The following is a 24875-nucleotide window of genomic DNA, read 5'->3' as shown; positions in this document are numbered from 1 at the left end:
AATTTAATGAAGCTGGTGGAGTGGAGGTCCATGTAATAAATATTTGGGCCGCTTTACACTTCATTGAGAACGGAACCATGACCATATTATTAGGGTTGTAATCCCTTCAATCCCATATGTTTACTTCTTAGCTTCCATTTTCTGGAGCATCCTATTAATGATTTCATCAAATAGAAAAAAATAAGAAATCCAAGAAATCATGAATGACATGTATAAAAAAAGGTCACCTGATGATTGAAGACCAATAAAACCTGACACAAGTATTTTGTTGAGAATGTTGACTTAATGCTTGGAGTCTGGATATCAGCAGATTGTAGCTGAATTTGGTCCCACTACAAGTTTTCCCAAGCCATCTTTACTTACAAATGGTTGCTTCCGCTATTGGTTGCCTTAATTCTATATTGTATGCTTACTCAGCCTTCGACATCGGTAGGACCTCTTCCATGATGACTGTGCCTATGTTTGTTCTCTTATTGAACGTGGGGGTTTGATGCTTGGGTCACTATAAAACAGACTTTAGAGGCTTGTCATGTAAATGCTAGTCCTTGCACATGAAGCAATTATAACAATTGGTTTCACACTTCAGAGTCATAGACTTTTACAGCACGGAAACAGGCCTTTAGCCTGACTTGTCCATGCTGACTGAGATACCTGTCTAAACTAATCCCACTTTCCTGCATTTGGCCCTTATCCCTCTGTTCCTTTCCTATCCATGCTTGTTAAATGCTATGCTTGTACCTGCCTCAACCACTGCCTCTGGCAGCTTGTTCCCTATGCCCACTATCCTCTGCATAAAAGCTTGCCCTCAGATCTCCTTTAAATATTTTCCCTCTCACCTTAAAGCTATATCCTCTAATTTCCCCTACCCTTGGAAAAATTATGTGACAATCTACCTTATCTATGTCCCTCATAACTTTATAAACCTCAGTTAGATCACACCTTGGGTTATCTCAGCTGATTTTTTTCTGCATCATCGGTCTCTGCATCACCAGGGCTTTTCAGCAACTTAATTTGCCCAGGAAGGTGTTATTTTTGAAGCCTTTGATGCCCATCAATCAGAAGGGAACGTGGGGATGATCTACAAATTTAGCTGCCCACAGAATTTTTTCTCTGGCTTAAATTTGCTTCATGATGGCACATAGCACATGATTTTAACAATGTATCTATAGTAGAGCCAATCTCAGTGAAGATCCATGTCAAGCAAGGCAGCTTCATTGCCCAACATTTTTTTTTCCAATTGTTCTTACTGTTTTCCTGTTATCTTGCCTCCAACAAAGTTGCAGGAGTGGAATAATGTTCAGAACTTATGGGAAACTGTTTCAACCTATGGCAACTACAGTCCTGAACTAAAGTTACCTGCACCTCTGTAATTGAGCAGCAGTGTGCGAACAACCCTTGGTGCGCACTCGAAGGCTGAGCTCCAAGGCATTGTTGACGTGTTTAATGAAATGTATGAGAGAATGAGCCTTGCACACAAAATCCACAAGTCACTGGTCCTCTACCAACCTGCTTCTGCTGTACAACACTATTTTCCTGCAATAAAAGTTCATGACGAAACCCTGGAAAATGTGAACCACTGTGTAACACACTAAATTTAATTTTTTCCTGGTTTCCAGTGAAAATAATCAATTTTCGCACCTGCCTGAAGAAAACAATGTTCAAAATGTTTTTTTGTTTTTGCAGAACAGTAGCTTTTGGTATATTTTTAGTTACTTAATTTTTGCAGTGGCAATTGCCTTAAAATAAAACAGTGCAGCATCCAAAAACCTGTAGACCTTGGCTGGCTCATGGTCAATCAGTCTTTCTTTTCAAAGTCCGATTCGGTTGCAGTATCCCAATATCAGCTCCACACATTATCCAGCTTTCTTTTAAGTGCTTAGTAGCCTTAAACCAATACCAGCTAAGAATTGCAAGTCATGAACAATCCTGTGCTTTTGAGTGCAGACAGTGAAAAAGCATGGGGTGTGGTGACGGCACACACAAATCATACTCAAAGGGCAGCATAAAGTTGGCATGCTGTCTGAACTCCTCCAGTCACAGGTTCACCATGTACTGCAATTTCTGTGCCCATATCCAGAGAGTATCTAATTTTTAGGCCAGTTACCTTGTATATTTTTTTACCAGCTAGCCTATGATCGAGTGTGTGGATCTATAATTTTCTACATTTGGTTTATTGAACATTAGTATAAGCCTCTTTACTGTCCATATCAGTAGTGTGCACTCGGCAGGACAAAAAGTAATAGATGGTACATTTGTTTTTGAACATCTTTTGGTGAATCCTTGATTTCCATTGAAACTTCTCACTCTTGCTATGTTCACCTTGACGCTTACAATTTTAGTGTCAACTGTTGAAGAATGAGCTTGGTTTACTGTAATGTAGATCAATGCAAGGTAGCTGTTTCTAGCTCAGTCAGAATGTGACCATTCACCTGAGGAATCTTTTTATAACTGCAGTTTTTAATGATTCTTGACTCCTAAACAAGCTTAAAAAGAGATTTTACAATTCCTGTGCAGATATCCACTATCTTCATAGTGGGATTTTGATTGCTCTGATAGTAGCTTTTCTTGCCTTTAGCTGAGGTCAATACCTGTTCTGGTCTCCTGAGAGTTATTTTCCCTTCCTCTGTTAAGTTTTTTTTGTTTTATGTGATTTGTCCTTGTACCTAATTGGTTTGCTGCTTGGTTTTGTTTCACCGTGTGACCTTCTGTCCTTAGGGACATCTGTGATTTTACTGTGCATCATGATGGTTTTAAAAGTATTGCACTTTTATTTTGATAATGTTTATGTTGAACAGTGTCATAATCCATATGTAATTTAGAACAATGAGCAATACAGAAAAATAAAGAAGATGTAGGTGGAAAAAGGGATGAGGTCCTACAGGCAGATTAAGAGGAGTTAGAAGAGAAATGAAGAAACAGGACTTCAAAGGGGTAACCTCTGGATTGCTCTTTGTACCACACGCCAGTGAGTATATATGCAACAGAATAGCACAGATGAATGCTTGGCTGAAGAGATAGTGCAGGCTTTACATTTGTGAGCATAGGAACTGGTTCAGGGTTAGGTGAGACATGTACAGGCTGGATGTTTTGCACCTCAAGAGAACTGGATCAAATTTCCTTTGTGGGCAGGTTTACTTGTGCAATGGGGAAGGTTAAAACTGTGGTGGGGTATGAGCACAGGAGGGTATCATTGAAAGGGATGTTCCAAGGTGCCAAAAGTATTAAAAGATAAATCAAAAGTTTTTAGATAAAATCAAACTAAGTTGGAGTACAAGAAAGTCTAAAGTGGGTTTATAGTGGATGTATGTGAACTCAAGTAGCATATTAAACAAGGTTGCAGAGCTGAAAGTGCAAGTAACCACATGAGCTTTTAATGTTGTGGCAGTAACAGACACCCAGCTAAAAAAGCAACAGAAATGGGTTCCATATTTAAAATAATAAAAAAGAAAATTCTAGAAAAGCTCAGCAGCTCAGACAACATCTGTGGAAAGAGAAACAGTTAACATTTCGGGTCCAGGACTCTGTCAAAACTGAGAAAGGAAGAAACCTAGTTAGTCAAAGTAACACAAACTGGGTGAGGGTGATGGGTGGAACAAAGGGAATTTCTCTGAGGGTGAAATAATGTGGCCATTAAGCAGCAGTTAAAATCAGATTAAGCTACTTTGTCCGTGTAAAGTGATGCTAATGTTGTACAGTTTGGCCAACTGGGACGTGCCTAGTAAGCCAAAAAGGAAAAAGTAAATGACAGCAGGCAAATATGGACAGTTCCCAGTCAAACGGAAAGAAAGAGTGAGTTATCTAAAGCTGGAGAATTCAATATTGACTCCAGCAGGCTGCAATGTGTCCAGATGGAAGATGAGGTGTTGTTCCTTTAGCTTGAGTTGGGTCTCATTGTAACCATGCAGGAGGCTACAGACAGAAGTCAGAATGGGATGGTGAATTAAAGTGTCAGACAGCCGAAAGCTCAGGGTCACTCATGAAGACTGAGTGCACGTGCTCTGCAAAACAACGTGTTTGGTTTATCCAATAAAGAGGAGGCCACATTGTCAACACCCAATGCAAGACCCGAGACTGGAAGAAGTGCAAGCTGCATCTGGAAAGACTGTTTTGGTCCGTGGATGGTAGGAAGAGAAGAGGTAAAAGGACAGGTGATGCACCTCTGGTGGTTGCATGGAAAAGTCTATATGTCAAAGAGTAGCAGTTGGAGATGAAAGAGCAGATCAAGGAGTCATGAAGGGATTGAACCCTTTGAAATGCTGGGAGGGGAGGGGAATATGTATCTGATGGTGGGTCCTAAATATTGTGGGATATGAACTGTTCAGCAAAGATAGGGATGGGAGGAAATGAGGGCAAGTGACACCATTGGTTAAAGAGAATATTGTCGTGCTTAAGGTGAGGATATTCTGGAATGATAAAGAATGTAATCTGTCTATTTAGAGTTAAGAAACAGGGGTGCAATTGCACTGCTGAAATCATTCCTTAGACTGCCAACTGGTGGGAAGAATATTGAGGAATAAGTTTGTAGGTAAGGTGCAGAGTTGTGCAAAAGTCATCGAGTACAGATAATGGGGAGCTGTAACTAGCTAAATTTTGAGATAGCAGTAATAGGGAGAGGGGGTTCTGAAATGTGTTCAAGAGAACTTTTTTGATCGGTATGTTTATGGCACAGTGGGGAAGGTGGCATTGTTGGACTTGGTTCTGGGAAATGATCTAGGACAAGGGTAGCAAGTACCACCAAGGGAACATCTAAGAAACAGCGAGCATAACATAAGATTTAGAATAGCATTGGAAAAAGTAAAAATAGTCGATCAGAGAAGGTCCAGTGGGATGATAACAGATCCAGTTGTGGTAAATTAGAAACATAGCCAGGCAGGCCAAACTGTAATTGAACCATTGGAAGCCTTAAAGGCAGAGATGTTTAGCTGCAGTCTAATATATTCACTTGACAGAGAATGGTAGAGAATTAAAGGCAGAACTCCCCAGCTGACCAAAAACATAAAGAAAAATAAAGCAAAAAAAAAGTATATGATGAATGCCAGGTGAAAACCAGGCTGATGACACAAAGTTCAGAGGAGAAATTAAAAAAAAGAAATAAAGGAGACAAAATGAGAGCAAGAGAAAAGACTGAAAACCAATGTAAAAGGGAATTCAGAAATATTCTATGGATATATGAACAGGCTGTAAGAGGAAAGGTATAGCCAATCAGAACCCCAAAATCTTATCATGGATGCAGAAGGCATGGCAGAGGTGCTAAATGGTTATCTTAAATCAGTTTTTAACCAGAAATGTTGCTCTAATCTCAGCAAAGGAAGATTCTGGGTGAGCGAAACATGGGACTACTGGAAAAGCCAGCAGGGTTTAAAGTGGATAAATCACTTGGTCCAGATTCCAGATGGGTTGTATCCTAGGTTGCTGAAGGAAGTAGGGGAAATAATTGCAGAGGCCTCTCCATAATCCAACAAACATCTGTAGATTCAGAGAGAGTGCATGAGAAATGGAAAATTTGCTGATGTTACACCTTTATTTTAAAAACAAATGCAAGGGGATAAACCCAGTGACTAAAAATCAGTGAGTTTGATCTTGTCGGTTTGAAAAGTCCCAAAAACAATAATCAAAGACACAGTTAACAATCATTTGGATAAGTGTGAATCTTGATTAGTGAAGGATAGATTGAGTGAGCTAGGGCTTTTCTCTTTGGAGAGAAGGAGGATGAGAGGTGACTTGATAGAGGTGTACTAGATGATAAGAAGCATAGATCAAGTGGACAGTCAGAGACTTTTTCCCAGGGGGACAATGGATAACACAAGGGGGCATCATTTTAAGGTGATTGGAGGAAGATATAAGGAGGATTTCAGGGGTAAGTTTTTTTACACAGGGTGGTAGATGCGTGGAACGCACTGCTGACAGAGGTGGTGGAGGCAGATACATTGGGGACATTTAAGAGACTCTTAGACGGACACATGAATGATAGAGAAATGGAGGGCTATGTAGGAGGGAAGGTTTAGATAGATCTTAGAGCAGGATAAAATGTCGGCACAACATTGTGGGCAGAAGGGCCTGTACTGTGCTGTAATGTTCTGTGTTCTAATTTGTTAATGTGAATCTTGTGTGACTAACTTGATGGAGTTTTTTTTAAATGAAGTAGCAGAGAGGTGTAAGGAGGAAAGTGTCAACTTCCGAAAGGCATTTGATAAAGTGCCACGTGGTAGGTTTATCATCAAGTTTGACAGTCATGAAGTAAAAGGGAAACTGAAGTTGGCGAGATAATAGGAAATAGTCATAGCAGAAGGCTTTTTTTAAATTAGGTTGGAGGAAAGTGTTCAGTGGAGTTCCCCTGCGGGTCATTATTACAATCACTGCTTTTCTTAATATATACTAATCGTTGTGTAGGGCATAGTTTCCAAATTTACAGAGCACATAGAACTTGGAGACGGTGAGCTGAGACATGTTAGTAATGAACTTTTTGGAGTTGGTGGAATGGGTGATTGGGTGCCAAATGTAGTGTTATATTTTGGTAGGAAGAATGAGGAGAGCCAACCTAAACTAGAGGACACAATTCAAAATGGGGTACAAGAACAGAAGTCTGGGAGACTATTTGTATAGTCCATTGACAGTGAAAGGGCAGGTTGCATCTAGGTTCCTAGGCTTGATAGATAGAGGTATAGAATACAAGGGAAAGGAAATCATAATGAACCTGGTCTGACCACAATTGGGGTATTGTCCCCAATTTGAGTGCCATACTTCAGGAAAGATGTAAAGGGTTCAGAGAGGGTATAGAGGAGATTCATTAAAATGATTTCGGGGATGAGTAACTTCAGTTATGTGGATAGACTGGAGATGCTGGGGTGGTTCTCTTTGAAAGGGGTTGGGAAGAAGTCTGATGAGTTGTTTAAAACCATGAAGAGAGTAGACAGAGTGAGTCGAGAGAAACTGTTCCCATTGAAGAAATGTCAAGAACCAGGGAATATAGAATGAAGGTGGTTGGCAAAAGTCACCTGAGGAAAAGAATTTTTACACAGTGAGTGGTTAGGGTGAGGAAGGCACTGCAGGGGTAGTAGTGGAGGCAGATACAATGTTAGTATTCAAAAGAGAGCTGGATAAATATCTGAAGGGTATTTTCGGGCTTGTGGAAAGGGGCCTGGGAAGTGGGACTACTGGATTCCTCCTCTACTGAGCCGGCAGGATGGCTTCCTGTGATTTGCAATAAAACAAAATTCAGCCTCGTTTAAACACCAGAAATGTTTAATTTTCAGATCTTACTGGAGCCAGGTGTAGTCCAAGATGTGCTTGCAGCAGGAAGCCACCTTCAATTATTGGAGCTCCTGAAACTCTGTTCTCACTATCTAATCCAGGTGAGCCATTACTTAGTTTCATTACACTAGGCTGCTGCCTTTGAAATCGCACTGTACAAGTCGACGAGGTTGCATATTCTTTTGGAGTTTAGGAAAAGCTAAACAATTGAGATAGTGTGCATTATAGAAGGTGGTTGAAGCAAATATTTTCTGAAGGACCCTCATTCTCTCTTGTGTATAATTCTCTTTCTTGTTCTGACATGGACAACTCTCATTTAGCATTATTAAAGATGTATACAGCAGACGATTTACAGAAGGGCCAGCTGGGTAGAAGATGTATTTTAGCATTCATTTATATGAAAACTTGTGCATTGGCTGAAGTGATCCCATAAGTACACATTGAATGGCCAAAGAGAGAATTGGAAAGTGGTCAAAGAGCTATGGTTGACTAATAAATTTCAATTCTAGATAGTGTGGCAGTGTATCCTGTACAAGAGCTAGCTAAAAAGGATTCTGCAATATTTGAAACATTTAGGTCTAGGGCAGGTGGGGCAGGTAATTGCTCTAATTTGCAATTTGTCATTAAGGCCCACAACTAACCATTGACTTGTTCTTTCCCCTTTTTCTCTCTGAGAGCCAAGGGGGCATCCCATCTAATGTCGCCGGGAGCACCAGCCTCCGTCCCACCCTGATCCTTCCTACACTGCTGGGAGAAACAGAAATGAGGAAGGGGTGTTGAACGTAGCTAAAGAATATTACGGGGTTTGTTTTTTTACTTGGTATTCCCAGATTATAGTGATATTTAAGAAAATGATTACAAAGCAGTACTTTTGAACAGGTGTTCCAGACCTCTGCTGCTAGCAAACAACAATGGTATCTCATTTCTGAAATAGGACCACGATTTCATGTGAAGGCATCCATTTTATCAGAACACTTCTGATTTATTTCCTTCTACTTCTGAGAGCCAAGGACATGCAAAATACTGACATTGTGACTTCCTCCTTCCTCCATCAACCTCGCCTCTCTTACATTGCAGGAATAAAAAGAAACCAGGTAAAGATATTAAAAATAACTGAGACTAAAGGACCAGGTGTGCTGGACCCTGCCTTCTGTCCACAATCACCGCCTGCCGTCCCTTTTCACCAGCACTTCCGTGGGCCAGACACCAATTTAGCTGGTCATTCCACACCACGAGTCCAGCGCTGCGGAGAATGGCCAACCGGGAAATGTCTCTGACAGTCATTCCCAACTAGCAAAGCTGGGGCCAAGTCAGGAAAGCTGAGAGGCATTTTAACAATTTCTATATGTCTCTAATATTTTGTAAAAAAAATAACTATTTAAAAACATATACAAAAGCTATAAATAATTCAAAGATTAAACCACAGTCTTAGAGTTCCCATTGACCTGATGGGTTTTTGCAGGATCCAAGTGATACTTCCCATTATAATGTGAGGGAAGAGAAACAAAGGACTGCAGATGCTTGAATCTCGATGGAAAAACATGATGATGCTGGAGGAACTAAGCAGGCCAGGCAGCATCCGTGGAGAAAAGCAGAAAAAGCACATGAAGAAGGGTCCTGACCCGAAACGTTGATCGCCTGCTTTTCTCCACAGATGCTGCCTGACCTGCTGAGTTCCTCCAGCATCATCATGTTTTTCCTCATAATGTGAGGGAATCCTAGCAAGATTAGGCCTGCATTGGCACTTCATATGGAGTCGAACAGATGAGTTAATGACAGGTGTAACACCATCTGTCATTCAGTCAGTCTGGAACAATTTATTTATTATTTTAGACTGTGGGTGAAGCTGACTGGGCCAGCACTCCCCATTCCTAACTATTTATGAGGAGGTGATGGTGAGCTGCCACCTTGAACTGCTGCAGTTCTTCTGGTGAAGATAAAATGCTGTTGGGTAGGCAATTTCAAGGTGTAGACCAGCATTACATTTTCAAACCGGGTTAGTGTTGCAGATGGTGGTATTCTAATGTGCCTGAAGTCTTGTCCTTCCTGATGGTAGAGAATCTGAGTGCTGTTGTTTGGAGAAGACTAGACAAACAATTGCAGTGCTTTTTGTTGATGAGACACACTGCAGTCATGTTAGGGTGGTGGATGGGGTGCCAATTAAGTGGACTGTTGTTGTCTTGGATGGTGTTGAACCTCTTGAGAGTTGTTGGAGCTGCACTCATCCAGGCAAGTAGAAAGTACTCCATCAGATTGCTGAATTTTGTCTTGCAGTTGGCAGAAGGTCTTTGAGATGTCAGGGGGTGAGTCACTCAGCAAGGGTGAAGCACTGATCACAGGCTTGAAAGTACTTGCATGGAAATCTGGGACATTAACATTTGAAACATTGAGTATCAATGATTGAATCAAAACCATCGTCAAAACTGAGTGAGATTTGTTTATTTCAAAATGACTGCCTAGGCAGTCCTGCTAATGAGTTAATTTTTATGCAACTTCTAAAAATAAATTTATTATTTTTATTAATAAAGTATTTGCATCAATCTCAAGTCAAATCAAACAACACTGAAGCCGCTGCAAGCACAGAGTATCCTGGATACAACAAAAACCTTCCCACAGGGGCCAAGCATTGATTATAAACCAACTGGTGACCTCCATGCTGTGGTACTGGTTGGTCACTTTGATCCCACCCCCTGCTCTTGCCGGAATCTAGAAGAAGCTGGTGGATTTCTTCGGGGACAAGAGGAAGCACTGGTTTTCTGCTGCAGTTCTGAGTCTCCTAATTTGAGGGGTGCGGTCAGTTGTTGGTATGTGTCCAAACCCAGGTGGCGACTCTCTGCCTTTGGACTCTGCAGAGAGACCTGCACGTTGAGCATCCTCCTAGAAGGTGTGTGCTGACGATGTACTTATTCTGCCAAGAGCACTACCTTTAGGATGACATGCAGGTCCCAGTGGTGAGCATCAGCCGTGCTGCTCTGCAGGTGTTTCCTCTCTTTTATTGGGACCTTTTCAGAGTCTGGGATATGGTCACTTCCAGTCAGAGTGCACCCCAGCCGGCAGAGGGAACTGCTCTGGTTGCCAGGGTGGCTGGACTAAGGAACGAACTGGACAGTGAAGGAGCGAATCGCATGCCACTGGGACTCATGACCGAAGCATCCAGCCGTCCCATCGCAATGGGTATCGAAAGGGCTCATGAATGTGGGGCGATCCCAGCCAGGCTGCTCCCTGCTCAGCTGGAATTGCTCATCAGACCCAGGCCCCAAAACGCTCCTCAGGAGCTGGTCCCACACAACATGAGCCATCTCTCGGAAGTGTCCTCTGTGCCATTTCTCGAGGCTCATAGGTGTTTTCTGTATGGGCTGCTCCTGCACAGACTGCACTTCCTCATCCTTGATTGCTGTCTGGACATGCCATGGTGGTCTGTTCTGCCATCCAGGAGGATTCCTAATGGTGGTCTCTCTATCTGGGAGCCCTTCCCCTTTACGATGGGGACATGGGGTGGAGAGCATTGCTCAGAAATGTGCAAGGTTTTTAAGCTGGTTCACTGACTCCCAGGCCTCCTGTTATTTCTGCAGCCTGGAGGAGTCAGTGTTCCATGTGTATACCAAATGTGAGAAGTGGGGGTGGAGGTGGGAAAGTTGGTCAAGGGACCTCCTCGTTGGTGTGTTCCTGGGCCTGGCAGCAGTCCGTTGACGCTTCCAGCCGAAGCAACTGTCTGCCTCACTTCGGGAGGTTTCGTTGGTGCCCGAGTGTCCCTGGGGAGAGAGCACACAGTGTCCAGTGGTTCTCAGGAGGCCCTCCAGGGTCCTGAGTGCGTTCTGGACAAAAATAACAATATTTTAATTTAATGAATGTTTGTAAATGAATTGAGAATGATGTGAATATGTAAATCTCTTTACAAAATTAAAAATTCCTCGATTTTTACCCTGTACTCGGCTGGCTTTATGCCCTCTGAACTCAATCAATTGATGGCCTGACCGTCTTTGTAATTAGTTTGCAACGCAATGTACTTCTCCCACATTTTCTCCTTTCCTCTGAGGCCTCATGTATTCTGGTGTTGGCCTTCTTATTATGTGTACAAATACTTGAAGCTTTCTTCATTTTATCTATTTGTTATGTTTTGTATGCAATGTTTTAGCACTTCTTACCTATGGCAAATCATTTTTTTATTCCCCGTACATTGGAAACAAGTGACCAGAAAGCTCCTAACAACCATAAAACAGTCTCATTTGATGTTTCCCATTTGGTTTAATTGAAAATTATTCAGTCAATTCTTTTCATGCATGCTGAATTTTTGGAAAGAAATGTGATCATTTACAACGACTTTAAGTGAATGACAGTCACACATAATTCTAATAAGCCTGGGCAATTTTCCTGAAGTGCTTCTACCCAACAGACAGTAATATCCTGAAATCAGAAAGCAGACTAGGTTAGGACAGAAGGGAATGATTCCACAGTCCCATGGAAAGTGACTTTGGGATTGCTGAATATGCAAATGCATTTATGGAATTGAAGTGGGGAGCTGACCTTGGTGAATCCAGCAAGGTCAGCTAATTTTAATAAATTACACATGCTCCTTGCACAGCTTGAGTCTTTTACAGGGGTGTAATGAACTGGGGCCTGCTTAATCTGGACCATGCAATTCTGAAAAGACTGCTGTTTGGAATGAAAGATATTTAAAGGTAAATTATTGCATTTGGGCAGTATTGATATTGGAGTTTATTTGCAGACTCTGAAATAATCACAGACATTTTCAGACTTGGTGAAAGTTGTAAGGTTAGGATGAGGAGAAGCAGTGGAAAAACCAATAGGCAAGGTCAAAAGGACAAAAATGCATTGTTGTGCTATGTTGGAATTTGTAAGTATAAATCAAATTGTTGGTGTCTCCAACTACACTCCACCTACTCCTGGTTGATAAAACTGGGCATTCTGAATAGAGAGCATGAATATAAATGCTATGAATAGAGTTTGTCAATTTTTGACAGAGGGCAGTAGTGTACTATGTCTGTTTGGAGGTGACAGACACATTAAACACTACTTGGATTACTTGCCACACTGGACAACAATTGTGAGAGAAGGCAGCACTTTTTCAAGAACATGAAAAGGTTTGGCTGTCCCATTCTACAGGGTACCAGCTAATTCCAAAAACCGTGGACTATTCCTACACAGAAGGAGGCAAATTGGTCCATCATGGTTTATTAGTGAGATGGAGTAGGTAGAATAGTGGTTAGGTTAGTGGATTTTTAACTTAATGACGTTATCTAAAGATTCAGCGATGCAAGTTCAAATCCCATCAATACAGCTGAAATAAAATGATAGGATCATTAGTGGTAACCATTAAGTGCCAGGTGGCGGTAAGAATCCTTATGCCTCACAAGGTTCATTTAGGGAGGATGGCTCTGTTATTGCACACCCAAATAGGTGCACGGTGAGTCAGTGCATGGAATGATATTGCCTTTTTCGGTTGCTGGCTTGACACTATAAATTTCATTAGCAGTGTTGAGTGTGTGCTACATATGTTTGCACCTGGCAACTCCAAGGCTGAGGAAGGGTGAGTGGAGGGGAAAGGGCATGATTGGGCCTGTGGAGTTGTAGTTGGTAGCTGGCTGAGGATTGGTGCCTTGTTGCAGGTGATGGGTGGAGTTAGGGGAGAGCAGGACCCCCACTTGGGGGGAAATCAGGGAATTCAAGCTGATTGGGATGGGGTTGTTGCGTTCGGTTGATCAGAAATACTTGGTGAGTCGGGGTGGTTGGGGTTAGGGAGTTGGGGCAATAGGGAATTTATGGGATTGGAGAGTTTGGGAGGGTGGTTGGTAGTTGAGAATCTCAGTGCGCTCTGGGGTAAAGGGTGGGGAGTTCCTGGGTGCTGGAGCTAAACGGTGGAGGCAGCATGCCACAGACTGAACCAAACAACCTTCAAGTAACAAATTACGTTAAAGCAGTGTGGTTCTGCCATATCCAACCATGAATGATGGCAGGCTATTGAGGAATTAAGGGAAGAGTGGCTCAATAAATAGCCCCATTCTCAATTATGGCTGAGCCCAGAAATGTGTGCTTAAGTTTGAAGTGTTTGTAAATGTTTAAGTCAATAATCTTCCTCGGTCCCTGCTGAGTTCCCACCAAAACAGAAGCCAGTCTTGAGTGAATTCAGTTTATGAGTGAGTGGACTGTATGTAGTGGGCTCTGATGATTTTCTGATGTAGTACTAAAGATGTAATCCTAAACAAGATGTGCTGCTTGAAAATTATTCCACAGTGATTACAACACTGGAATCTGTCTAACAAAGTGGAGAATTGTCATAGTCCCTGTCCATAAAAACAGAGACAGATCAAATCCAACCAATTAGCTTAATTAGCTTACTCTCAATTATCCACAGAGTGATGCAAAAGGTCTTCAATAATGCTATCAAATGGCATTTTTAAAGATTCATTCATGAGATTAGGATGTTAATACCAATGCCAGCATTTATTGTCCACTTCTAACTTATCTGCATCATAGAGGCTGTTAGGATCCACCATATTGGCTCTGGAGTCTTATATTGGGTATGGACAACAGATTTTCTTTCCTGGAGGACATTAGTGGGCCTGATAGTTTTTATATTAATCTAATAGTTTGTGCCACGATTATTTGAGTCTCGGCTCCTCAGCTGCAATGATCCAGGCTGCTGCGTTAATAGTCCAATAACTTGACCATTATGAAACCATATTCCTGTAACATCTCTCTAATAACCCATTCGTTGATGCTGAGTATAAGTTCCATCAGGACCTTTTAAGGTCCAAATCTCATTACTGTCCTGGTCCCAACCCAGTAATATTGATAAAAGAACTGAATTTGAAAGGTGAGGGACATATTCTTGGCTTCAAAGCAGTAGTTTTTCTTTTGTAGTAATAAACCTGAAATCAGTGGTCAATAAGAGGAAAGAATTCCAAAGGTAGAAGTCATACATCACAAAAAAGATGATGATTGTAGTTGTTGGAACACAATCATTCCTACCCCAGGATACCACTACTGGAGTTTCTCAGACCACTGTTTTGGGTCCCTGGTGTAGGTGGGTGGTGGGAAAATCAGGGTAGTGTTAATGGGCATCTGTGAGAGAATAGTTTATAGGGAAATATGTTAGATGATGGTATTGCTGAGAGATGGCATCCATCTATGTCATAAGGATTTGTGATAAAATATCATATGATCTGTCATGTTCATCCCACCCACTTAGCTTGGCGATACTCTGAAGAGGCTTAACACCATCCAAGACAAAGCAACCTAATTAATCAGCATTCCATTGACCACCTTAAACCATCATTCCCTTTGCTACCATGGCTGCCTTGGGTATCATCTATGTACTGCAGAAAATGCCATCTTCCAAACATACAATATCTGGTACCAGAGTACCAAGGTTAAAGCACGTGGGAACACACTACAGAAGATCCTCTCACACATTGTCACACTTAAGATATTGCTATTTCTTCATCATCATTGGATCACAATCCTGGAACTCACTACTGTACAGCAGTGTGGAAGTGCTTCCCATATGGGCTGTAGTAGTTCAAGAAGGCAATTCGCACCACCTTCTGAAGAGATGGACAATAAATGGTGGCTTTGTCATTGGAACATACATACCTAGAATGGATTTAAGTAATGCCAGATCTGGTAATGGATTGGTAAGGATTTGTTCAACTATAACCTGTGTCCCTTGAACCTGAAGATGTGAAGATAGAGAAGATAAGAGTTTGATGCGGTAAGTTAAAAGATTTCTTGACATATGGATAGGCAGGAGGTAGTGATTGATACAAATGATTGCTTTGGAAGTATCATGATGAATCTTGGTTGGAAAGCCACGCATCTTAGGATTTGGAAAAGATAGCTTTTATTACATCAGACTTGTAAGCTTAATCAAAAGTGGAAGAACCTTTTATCTTAATGTTGGAAATCCATCTGATAAGAGTATAACAACAAATACTGAATAAGGGATCTAAGGTGAGGATAGTTCCAAGGTGCCTTTTCTAGTCTTTCCAACATATCTTTATTTTCTTATGTGTATTAGCACAGGAGAAGTACATAAAACAATTGAGGTGAGATTACGAACTCCAGATTTCAGAAAAATGAGAGGACTCATCAAATATACAAAATTCTAAAGGGTTTGATTGGCTCGATGTAGGGAAGATGCCACCCTTGTTCTGGAGTTCATGAAGAGGGGAACAGTTTCAGAACAAGGGATAAGCTTTTGAGAACTGAGTAAAGGAGAATTTTTTTTCTCTCAGAAGGTGGTGACCTATGGAGAGTTGTTCATTCAAAACACATTGATAGATTTCTGGACATTAACAAAATTGAGGGTTATGGGAAGTGTTGGAAAATAACTCGAGGTAGAAAGTCAACCATGGTCTTAATGAAGGGTTGGATGGTCTTCTCCTCCTCCTATTTCTAATGTTCTAATAGCATTTTTTTTAAAAATCAACTTTTTTAGAAACACAAGAAACTGCAGGTGCTGGTCCTGATGCAGGGTCTTAACCTGAAATGTCGGCATTTCCTTTCCCCCCACAATTCCATTCAATGTGTTTCTCCTTTTCTGGAAAAAAAGGGTTCACTACTATTTTCAACGTAACAGTTTAAAGATTAAACACCAGTAGATGGCAGTATGAACTCATTTAATGTTAGAAGACTGGAAATACTTGTTTTTAGTAAAAGTTTCCTTTAAAGGTTGGAGGGGCATGGAGAACTTCAAATTTATTTCTGCCATTGAAAATTTTGAATTTCATATGTTAAAATGGATAATGTTTATTTCTATTTATTTAGCATTCATGCTGTTTACCGGCAAAATCAATTATCATTGTGCATTGTAAAACTAGTCATTTGTTATAATTTGCATGTAAGTCACACTTAGGTTTTACAAATAAGGTGACAGACTTGCAAAAGAGAAATTGTAGGGTTCATCTCCCTTCTTTCATATTTCAGTTACTAGGTCTGAACTAAATACATCTTATTAAACAAGGAGCATGTCCAGAGATGATATTGTAATGGCAAATTACTCTGTCCTATTATGAGTTTATTTTTAATTCACAGACATTAATTTGTTATTATGAACCATTAGTTTATTACTTTAATGTGGTGAACGTGATCTGAAAGCCACTGCTCTAAGACGTGCAGTGGCTATTCTTTGCTGTATTATTGAGTGGCTGCTTTGTATTATTGAAGAAGGCATTACAATGCAAAGTTGTAGTGATGATCACATGGATTATCCCATTGGCAAGCAATGCCCTGATAGCCGTTTGATGCTAATGACACAAATGCCTTATTAAACTCTTGCAAACAAGTTTCCTACTTCAATTATTTTTCTATTGGCCATTCTCATGGCAGCAATTCTGTTTGAGTACATGTAGTTGGAGTTGTATGCTGTAAGATCCCAGGCATGTAGGTAGTGACTTTCTGCAAATTGTGACTTGAAATTTTCTCCCCTGTTTGTTTGTACAACCTGGTTCAAATAGGAAATGAACCAGGAGGGTGGGTGCAAAATTCTGGGTATAACTTTTGCAATATGCAGGATTAGATTTAATGGCATGTGCAATGCTAATATTGGAATCATGCGAGTAAAGGCCTTTTAATCAAGCCAGATTGTTATATTGTTCTAATTTTTCATTTATGCTTTTTAAAGTATTTGGAATAGGAGCAGCCAATTCAATACTTGTTCTGCTTGACCAACCACTTCAATGACACTCACTTGCTTTGCTCCATCACTTGATCCCCTAACAAAGTCTCTCAATTTTAAGCCTGAAAATGTAAATTGGCACAGTATGCATAACACTTTGGGGGGGGGGGGGGGGGAGTCTCTCCACCTTTTGAGTGAAAAAAACCCCCCGCGATTACACTCATGATGTGTAACTCTAAGAAAAACGCCTCCTTATTTCCTTTTGCTATACTATAAGTTACAGTTTTGAGTAAACTGTCCACAGTGAAAAGGACAGCAGAGGGAATTGAAGTTAAAAGAATTGATGGAAGATAAAGGGCAGGGTTAACAAAGCAGACTGAGAGAGAACGTAGAGCAACTACTGGAAGGATGGAAATTGCAGCAGAAGACAAAGTTGAGAAAATTTGGATGTAAATGAATAATAATAAAAATGATTATTTATTAGTAACTGCTGAAGATAGTACTGAGATGATCATACATATGGGAAGTTCTTCAGGCAGAGAGGCAAGGCTATGAAACATTTGGGATTTAACATTCTGGAGGTTGAATGGATATCAGACACTTTCTAAGATGGTCAGAGATTCATGGATAACTTAAGAAGAATTCAGAAAGGCTTCTGCTGAATATGGTGTTTGGCATTCCACTAGAGCTATTAGTAATGTGAAGATTGGTGTGCGTCTGGGTACTAGCAGTCATTCTGTTGTCAGTTTTTGATCTGAAGAGCTAAAGATATGATAGTTGTCTAAGCTTTGGCAGAATAAAACTTGAAGTTTTGGTAAAAGTCATGAGGAAAGTGATTGCGAAACCATCCCTAAGAATGGAATAATAGACGAATGCAAAGTATTTGCCTCAATTATTAAAAGGCAGACAAAATGATGTTCTTTTATAAAGAAACATAGCAATGCTTTTGTAATTACGCAAATATAGTAAAAGCTCAAAGACCCAAGTCAACCTATAACAAAATAATCTAATGATTGTAAATAAAAACAAAGTGCTGGATAAGCTCAGCAGGTCAGGAAGTACTGTGGAAAGAGAAACATTTAATTCATCAGATCAAAAGAATCATGAAATTTGGACATGTGCACCGTGGAAGAGATTGCTATTGTAGTTTTCTTTATTTGCAAGTGATAGAGCCCAACTTGCAAGTGCGAGCTTGCAGTTGCCATCTTTGTGCGCTGCCTGCCTCATGGTGACTCAGGCAGCCATGGAGATGAGGGAAAATGGGAATGGGGTGGAGTTAAATTATATATGGTAATTCCTAATGAGATACAAGGAGGCCATTCAGTCCATCAAGTTATGCCGGCTACTGGAGCAATCAGCCCCAACTACTGCTCCACTTTGTGCAATAGTGTGTAATGGGGCCCCACATTCTGAAGCGGTCTGATCGGGCCAGTACTGTCATTGGGGTTACAGAGAACAGCATCTTGCACTATGGTACACAATGCAGAGATGCTACAATCTTTATTAGTGCTGCTTGTCTTCAAAAGAGCAGCACGTGGAAATCAATGTATGGCACTCGGTGTAGATGAAATCAATGTCCCAGCATGGATCTTTAAATTATTTATGGTTTCCAACTTGCCATCTGTTTTGTGCTTGTTTTACTGTGAGTGAACAACAACAGTGATAGGTCATAATCTTTTGATCCAATTTCTGCCAGTTCGTCAAAAATGCACAATGCGTTTGTTAATGATGTGATCACATGTTACGAATACAATAAGGAAATGACAATGGATCATGACTGAAGGTGCCCGCTGCCAGTCGGTGATGTACTTGCTCCTGTCCCACCTCTCCCCCTCTCCCCTACTTGCTGGCCATCTCTCCTCTCCACTGTCAGTCCTGATGCAGGGTCTCAACATCAACAGTTCCTTTCGCCCCAGAGATGCTGTTTGACCTACTGAGTTCCTCTAGCTGATTTGTTTGTTGTTCCTTGCATCTGAAGTGTGTCTCCACATATAAAATGTTCGAGTAGGTCTCTGATAATGAGACCAGGACAAGAAATAGTATCATTTTGTTAGTTGCTTTAGCTACTTATCCTGTGCTTCAACAGGAACCCCTTTCCATCTTTAAAAAGGATCAGAATATTGCAATGTTTGGCCATGTTATTGACAACAATGGAAGTGCATTTATCCAACATGAACTTACCTGCTGGATGAAAACTAAAGCATGCCAATATATAACAGTATTATAACTAATAATTTGAAATGAATATAACTTTTCCTGAAAATAATTAAATCTTGATTCATCTCATCAAGGTTCCTTAAAAAGAGTGATAATTTTGTTTTTGCTGTGATTGGTTCAAAAACAGAATTAGGTAATATTCCAGGGCTCAGGAATGGCCATGTATGAAATGATCATGCATGACAATGAAGGTACTTTCTAGTGATTTTCTTCTTTAAGTCATGAGTCTGTTCTTTTTGTATTGTATTTGTTGTCTATTCCTTCCATGTTATATTATAAAACCTAGGTGTTTCATTGTAATTTTTGATAGTTTACTTTCCTTGCATACCTTGTGTGCTTGATTATACAAGATGGCCCTGTTGAAAGGCGGAAGAAAGACACTTCCTGTTTGGACGTACTGTGTTATTTATTTCTCTTTCAAGTTGCCTCTTTAGAGCACTTTCACACATATTTAAGAGAAAGTACTTTCCCTGTACTTTCACTATAGGGACAGTCTCTTGTCAGATTTCAAGGGAATTAGATAGCAGAATTAATGAATGCCACAGGGATACAGGCATTAAATCGAGGAAAAGGAGAGAAGCAGAAGAGTGTACTGAAAAATTAGGAAGTAAATTATTAGTTATGTTATCCAGACAGATCAACCACATGGACATGTTTTAATTACCTGCTTATTGACAACACAAATGGAGTGCATCATGCAAGTATCTCAACACTAGCTAATTTATGATGAGTGGCAAGGCTGACAATGTTATTATTTTTCAATCATTGTCACAGACCACAGCAAGATTGTTATTGAGCAAGTGGATTGAAAGGGAGTAAACTTTATCATCTCCATAGGTTTTCCTTGTATGTTGGCCTAACAGTTGATTAGTGTACACAGGTGTTCTGTTTCTCCAGAAGGTTTTTCCTTGTATCCGTCTGTTACCAGAAATAAGCCTAAAAAGGGCTGGAAATGACTTGAATTGTAATCACAAATAAGACATTGGGTTACATGGTCTTTGCAAACACTAAGTATCAATTTCCTTTTCAAGCACTAATGTGATTTCTCAGTAGTGACTTGGGTATCAAGTGGCTAAATCCCTGTTTAGGTAGGTTACTGATTATTGCAATGATCAAGAGTCTCAACTAACTTGTGGCAGCCAGTTAAGAAGCAGTATCTTGGAATGTATATTTTTCACATTTGGCTATAAACTGACTTAACATAACTTTCTTAAAGCTCTTTAATGCCTGAAAATATGCTTCCAGGCTTTTCTTGTTTTTAGTGTGTAAAATAACTACAGGATAATGTTCAGGAATGTAAGTCAGCCTGTCAGTTAATTGCAAAAAATTATAGCTATCCAGAAGTGATTATAATGTAACATTATTATCTCACCATTGAGATATTATAAACTCAGAGGCAAAGATTAGTAGATTTGAAATGATATCATTGAAATCTATATACTCATTATCATTATTTCCCTTTGTTCTCTAACATATTAATTTGCATGGAGTGTGATTTCTTGTTCAGAATGACTGGATGTCCTATGCCACAATAATATTTTTATGGCAGCATTTATAATAATAAAATCCTATTTCAACAGGTTAACATTTTATGCTTGCAAAGCCCTCACATCAGCATTTGGTTGGTATGCTAATTATGGCTTAACTGTCCCATAGGTGCCAATATCCTTCAATTTTGTTGCCATTTCCACTCCCCATGCATTGTTCTTTTTTTTTGCTGGGCTCAGCTTTTCTGCCACTTCTTCCTCTGATGACAGTCTGCCTGTTTGATACCATTAAGCCCTTACACCCTCAGACACCCAAACAAAACCACAACAGCATTTCTGTTTGTTTTATTTTATTCCTCTCCCTTACACAACCCAATCCAAGCCTTCACCCCATCAGAACATTACCCTCCCCCATCTGAACTGTATGATTAAGCCTGTGTGGATCTCAGCAGCAGACAGCATAAAGGCTTATGCATTGTCGATCGGGGAGCTGGGGATGAAATCACAATAGCAGAACAAATGGGATAATGGTAACCAGAACATCTAGGAAAAATCTTGTGAGAGCAAGTGATTGAACTGATAGCAAATTGGGACTTTATTAGCAGATGCCAGTTTGTTTGACATCTGAGCCAAAGGCGAAGTACTCAAGCCCCACTGTAGATTTGAGTCCCATTAGCAAGGATCACCTAAAGTGATCCTGTTTTACCTGGCGTCTGCCATAGCCATAGCAAATCAGCACTGGAATAAAGTTGCTAAATCCTGGTTTGTCATTTTAGCAGGAGTGCATGTCCAATAGTTTCAGGTGTCCTCCCCCCTCCTGCCATCATAAAGAGTTGGTAATTGCCATAGTTGCAGACCACCTTTGAAAAGGCAGTCTATGGATAAAAACCTAGAAAGCAACAGGAAGCAATGTGTCTGCTCTTTCCATGAGTGGCCCACAATGTTGCATGTCTTAAGGTAGATCATGAAATACTGTTGAAAGCCACCAGTTCTACTTATCTGAGATACGAGATTCTGCAGATGCTGGAATCTGGAGCAACGCACACAAAATGCTGGAGGAGCTCAGTAGGTCAGACAGCATCTATGGAGGGAAATTAAACAGTTGACATTTTGGGTCGAGACCCTTCATCTACTTATCTCTTCATTTTACATTCAGTTTACTTGTTTATTTCAGTATTAATTATAAGGCTTTGTTTTATTGTGTCTCATACTGTATAATGTTCAATTATATTTATATTTATTTCTAAAGTGGTGTTTCTGCTCCATAGGTTTATGTCCTCCTTGTGCTCACCTTAAGGAACATGAAGTTCGTGCACTTTTTCAATATTGTTTATTGTTGGAGTGATGCAACTTAATGCTAAATTGTTGATAAAACACCCATACAATGTCTAGAATATGCTGAGTCTATGAGTCTAAGGACTGAAAAAAGTAGTTTCCCAATAACTTCATCTATGCACAGCTTATTGCTCCAATAATTACAACATGGGCAGTTAAAAAGAGCATAAGAAACAGGGGGAGTAGGCCACCCTTGTGCCTGGTCCACCATTCAATAAGATATGGCAATCTTTTACCTCAGCGCTACTATCTAATTCTAACCCCATATTTGTAGAATTGTTTGTAGAATCTAGAGATCCCTTTCCTGAGTATACTCGGCCACTGAGCCTCAACAGCGCTCTTGGATAGAGAAATTCAATGATTCTACACTCCTGGGTGAAGACATTTTTTACCTACTTCCTCAGGAGGTCAAAGAAATTTGGTTTGTCCCCTTTGACTCTCACCAACTTCTATCAATGCACCATAGAAAGCATCCTAGCTGGATGCATCACAGCTTGGTATGGCAACTGCTCTGCCCAGGACCACAAGAAACTGCAGAGAGTTGTGGACACAGCCCAGTGCATCATGGAAACCAGCTTCCCCTCCTTGGACTCTGTCTTTACCTCTCGCTGTCTTGGTGAAGCAGCCAGCATAATCAAAGACCCCACCCACCCGGGTTATTCTCTCTCCTGTCCTCTTCCATCAGGTAGAAGATACAGGAGCCTGAGGGCACGTACCACCAGACTTAAGGACAGCTTCTGCCCCACTGTGATAAGACTATTGCATGGTTCCCTTATATGATGAGATGGATGATGTCCTCATGATCTACCTTGTTGTGACCTTGCACCTTATTGCACTGCACTTTCTCTGTAGCTGTGACACTTTACTCTGCACTGTACTGTTATTGTTTTTACCTGCACTACATCAATGCATTCTGTACTAATCCAATATAACTGCACTGTGTAATGAATTGACCTGTATGATTGGTATGCAAGACACGTTTTTCACTGTACCTCGGTACAAGTGATAATAATAAACCAATACCAATACCAGTGTTCCGAGACACTGATTCCCTAGTTCCGGATACCCTAGCTGGAACTGGGGGTTGGGGGAACATCATCCTTGCATCTTCCCAGTCAAACTCCACATGAATTTTGAGACTGCCTCATTTAGTGAGGGTTCAGTCTACTTGATCATTCTTTGTAGGACAAACCTACCATCCAAGAAATCAATCTTGTGAACATTGGCTGCACATCCTCTATTGCAAGTATATCTGTATAATTGTAGTATAAGTATAATAGTAAAAATTAATTAAGTTCATTAATGACCTTCAGAGAAGTAAATCTGTTATCTTTACCAGGTCTGGCCTTTTTGTGACTCCAGGCTCACCAACACGGTTTATTCTTAATTTCTCTCTGAAGTGGTTCCAAGGCAACTTGGACATTAAGTACTATCATAACGAGCAAATGTATATAAAATGATTATAATGAATATGTTGAAATAGTAACAGTCCAGGCTTTTCCCAAATCCTTTTTTTTAAGAAAAAAAAGTTTATTTGGAAGCCCTCTACAGCTGGTACAAAATTAAATATTTCCCCCTGGCTTATTATAAATGAAATATCTTTGACTTTTGTTTTCAGACTTTTACTTTACTACTTCATGGTCCGTGATGAGAGATGAATTATATAATGTTCTAAGTCCACTAAATTGAAAGTTAACAATATCCATAGGTGAGATGATTCATTCTTAAGTGTAGCAAAGACCAGAAAGACCTGTTTGGTATAGAACCATACAGACAGTATCAAATGACCTAGCTGTGGGGAAAAAAAAGGGCCACTTAATTAAAATAATACAGGGCCAAAGCCATGACTAAATACTTAACATTGAAAAATTCAAAATAGGCAAGTTAAACTGTGCATGAATTACCTAAAATGCTACTGCATGACACTCTATAAGACTAACTTTGTGACCGTACAGAAACCATGTTACTTTACAATGCTGAAGTCATTCTGTTATAAGTTAGTTGTTTGTTGCATTATTTCATGTTGAAATCAATGAACATTGCAAGAATCATCAGTGTAGGCGTTTTTAGGTCTGATGAGAAACCAAATAAAGAAAATGACTGACTGTCAACATCTTTTGGGGTATGGATTTTCGTTGCATTCTATGTACAGTGGCAGATGTGGAAATAAACTCAGCTAGGTATAGCTGCTATGGTCTTAACCAGAAACTGTCTCTGCTTCCCATTCAGGTTGCCAAGTAGGTGCCAAATGTATGTGTGATTAGGGATGAGTGCAAAATCCCAGAAAACAATTAGAATTTTTCAGGAGTTACAAGAGCTACTCTTGCACCAATTTCTCATCTTCACTTGCACAAAATTATCTGTTATTTTTCCAGTGGAAAGAGGGGGATGCATCTTTTCTCATGTTCTCAAAACTTCCTGCTTTTTCATGACAACAGTTGAAAGCACCAAGGCTGAAAGCCTCTTGAAAATTGCTGAAAATAATATTTATTATTATTTAAAGTAAGTATTTTATGAGATTGTATATTGAGGCACATTGCGCCCTAAATATTACTCATGGAAACAAAATGCAGTTACTGTATGGGCAAACAGATGTACTAATACGTGGTGCCGTAGCTTGAGGGAAGCATCTTCACTGCTAGTGAGCCTACAGCATTTCTTGGTAATTTTCAGACTTATTACAGTATACACGTGCTCACAGCACTGTATTTGCATCCCAGCATTTTATTTATCTGGTTCAGTAGGACTGGAAGCAAGGTAGCTGCATTACAGGACCATTATCCAGAGATTCATGTTTGAATTCCACCAAAGCAACTGAAGCATTTGAATTAAAGTAATTGTATAAATCTGAAATTAAAAAAAATTATTATCAATAATGGAGGCTATTGGATTGTCATAAAATGCCATCAGATTCACATGTGTCCTTCAGGGATGGAAATCTGCCATCG

At 40.2% G+C, this 24875-nt stretch overlaps 1 protein-coding gene across 7 annotated transcripts in view; it reads left to right on the top strand.

Moving 5' to 3' along the window:
• klhl32 (kelch-like family member 32) overlaps positions 1 to 24875 on the top strand; it is a 178322-nt gene that overhangs the window by 69387 nt on the left and 84060 nt on the right. For 5 of the 7 annotated variants that reach the window (XM_052024799.1, XM_052024802.1, XM_052024806.1 and 2 more), the window contains one exon: positions 7254 to 7352. The exons of the other annotated variants lie outside the window; for them this stretch is intronic. In XM_052024799.1, coding sequence (XP_051880759.1) covers positions 7254 to 7352 — 99 coding nt within the window. The remainder of the gene's footprint in view (positions 1 to 7253; positions 7353 to 24875) is intronic. 7 annotated transcript variants of the gene reach the window in all.

The sequence above is a fragment of the Pristis pectinata genome, chromosome 10, assembly GCF_009764475.1.
Source record: "Pristis pectinata isolate sPriPec2 chromosome 10, sPriPec2.1.pri, whole genome shotgun sequence".
NCBI lineage: Eukaryota > Metazoa > Chordata > Chondrichthyes > Rhinopristiformes > Pristidae > Pristis > Pristis pectinata.
The sequence above is the reverse complement of the archived record's forward strand: the minus strand, read 5'-3'. Positions and strand labels throughout refer to the sequence as shown.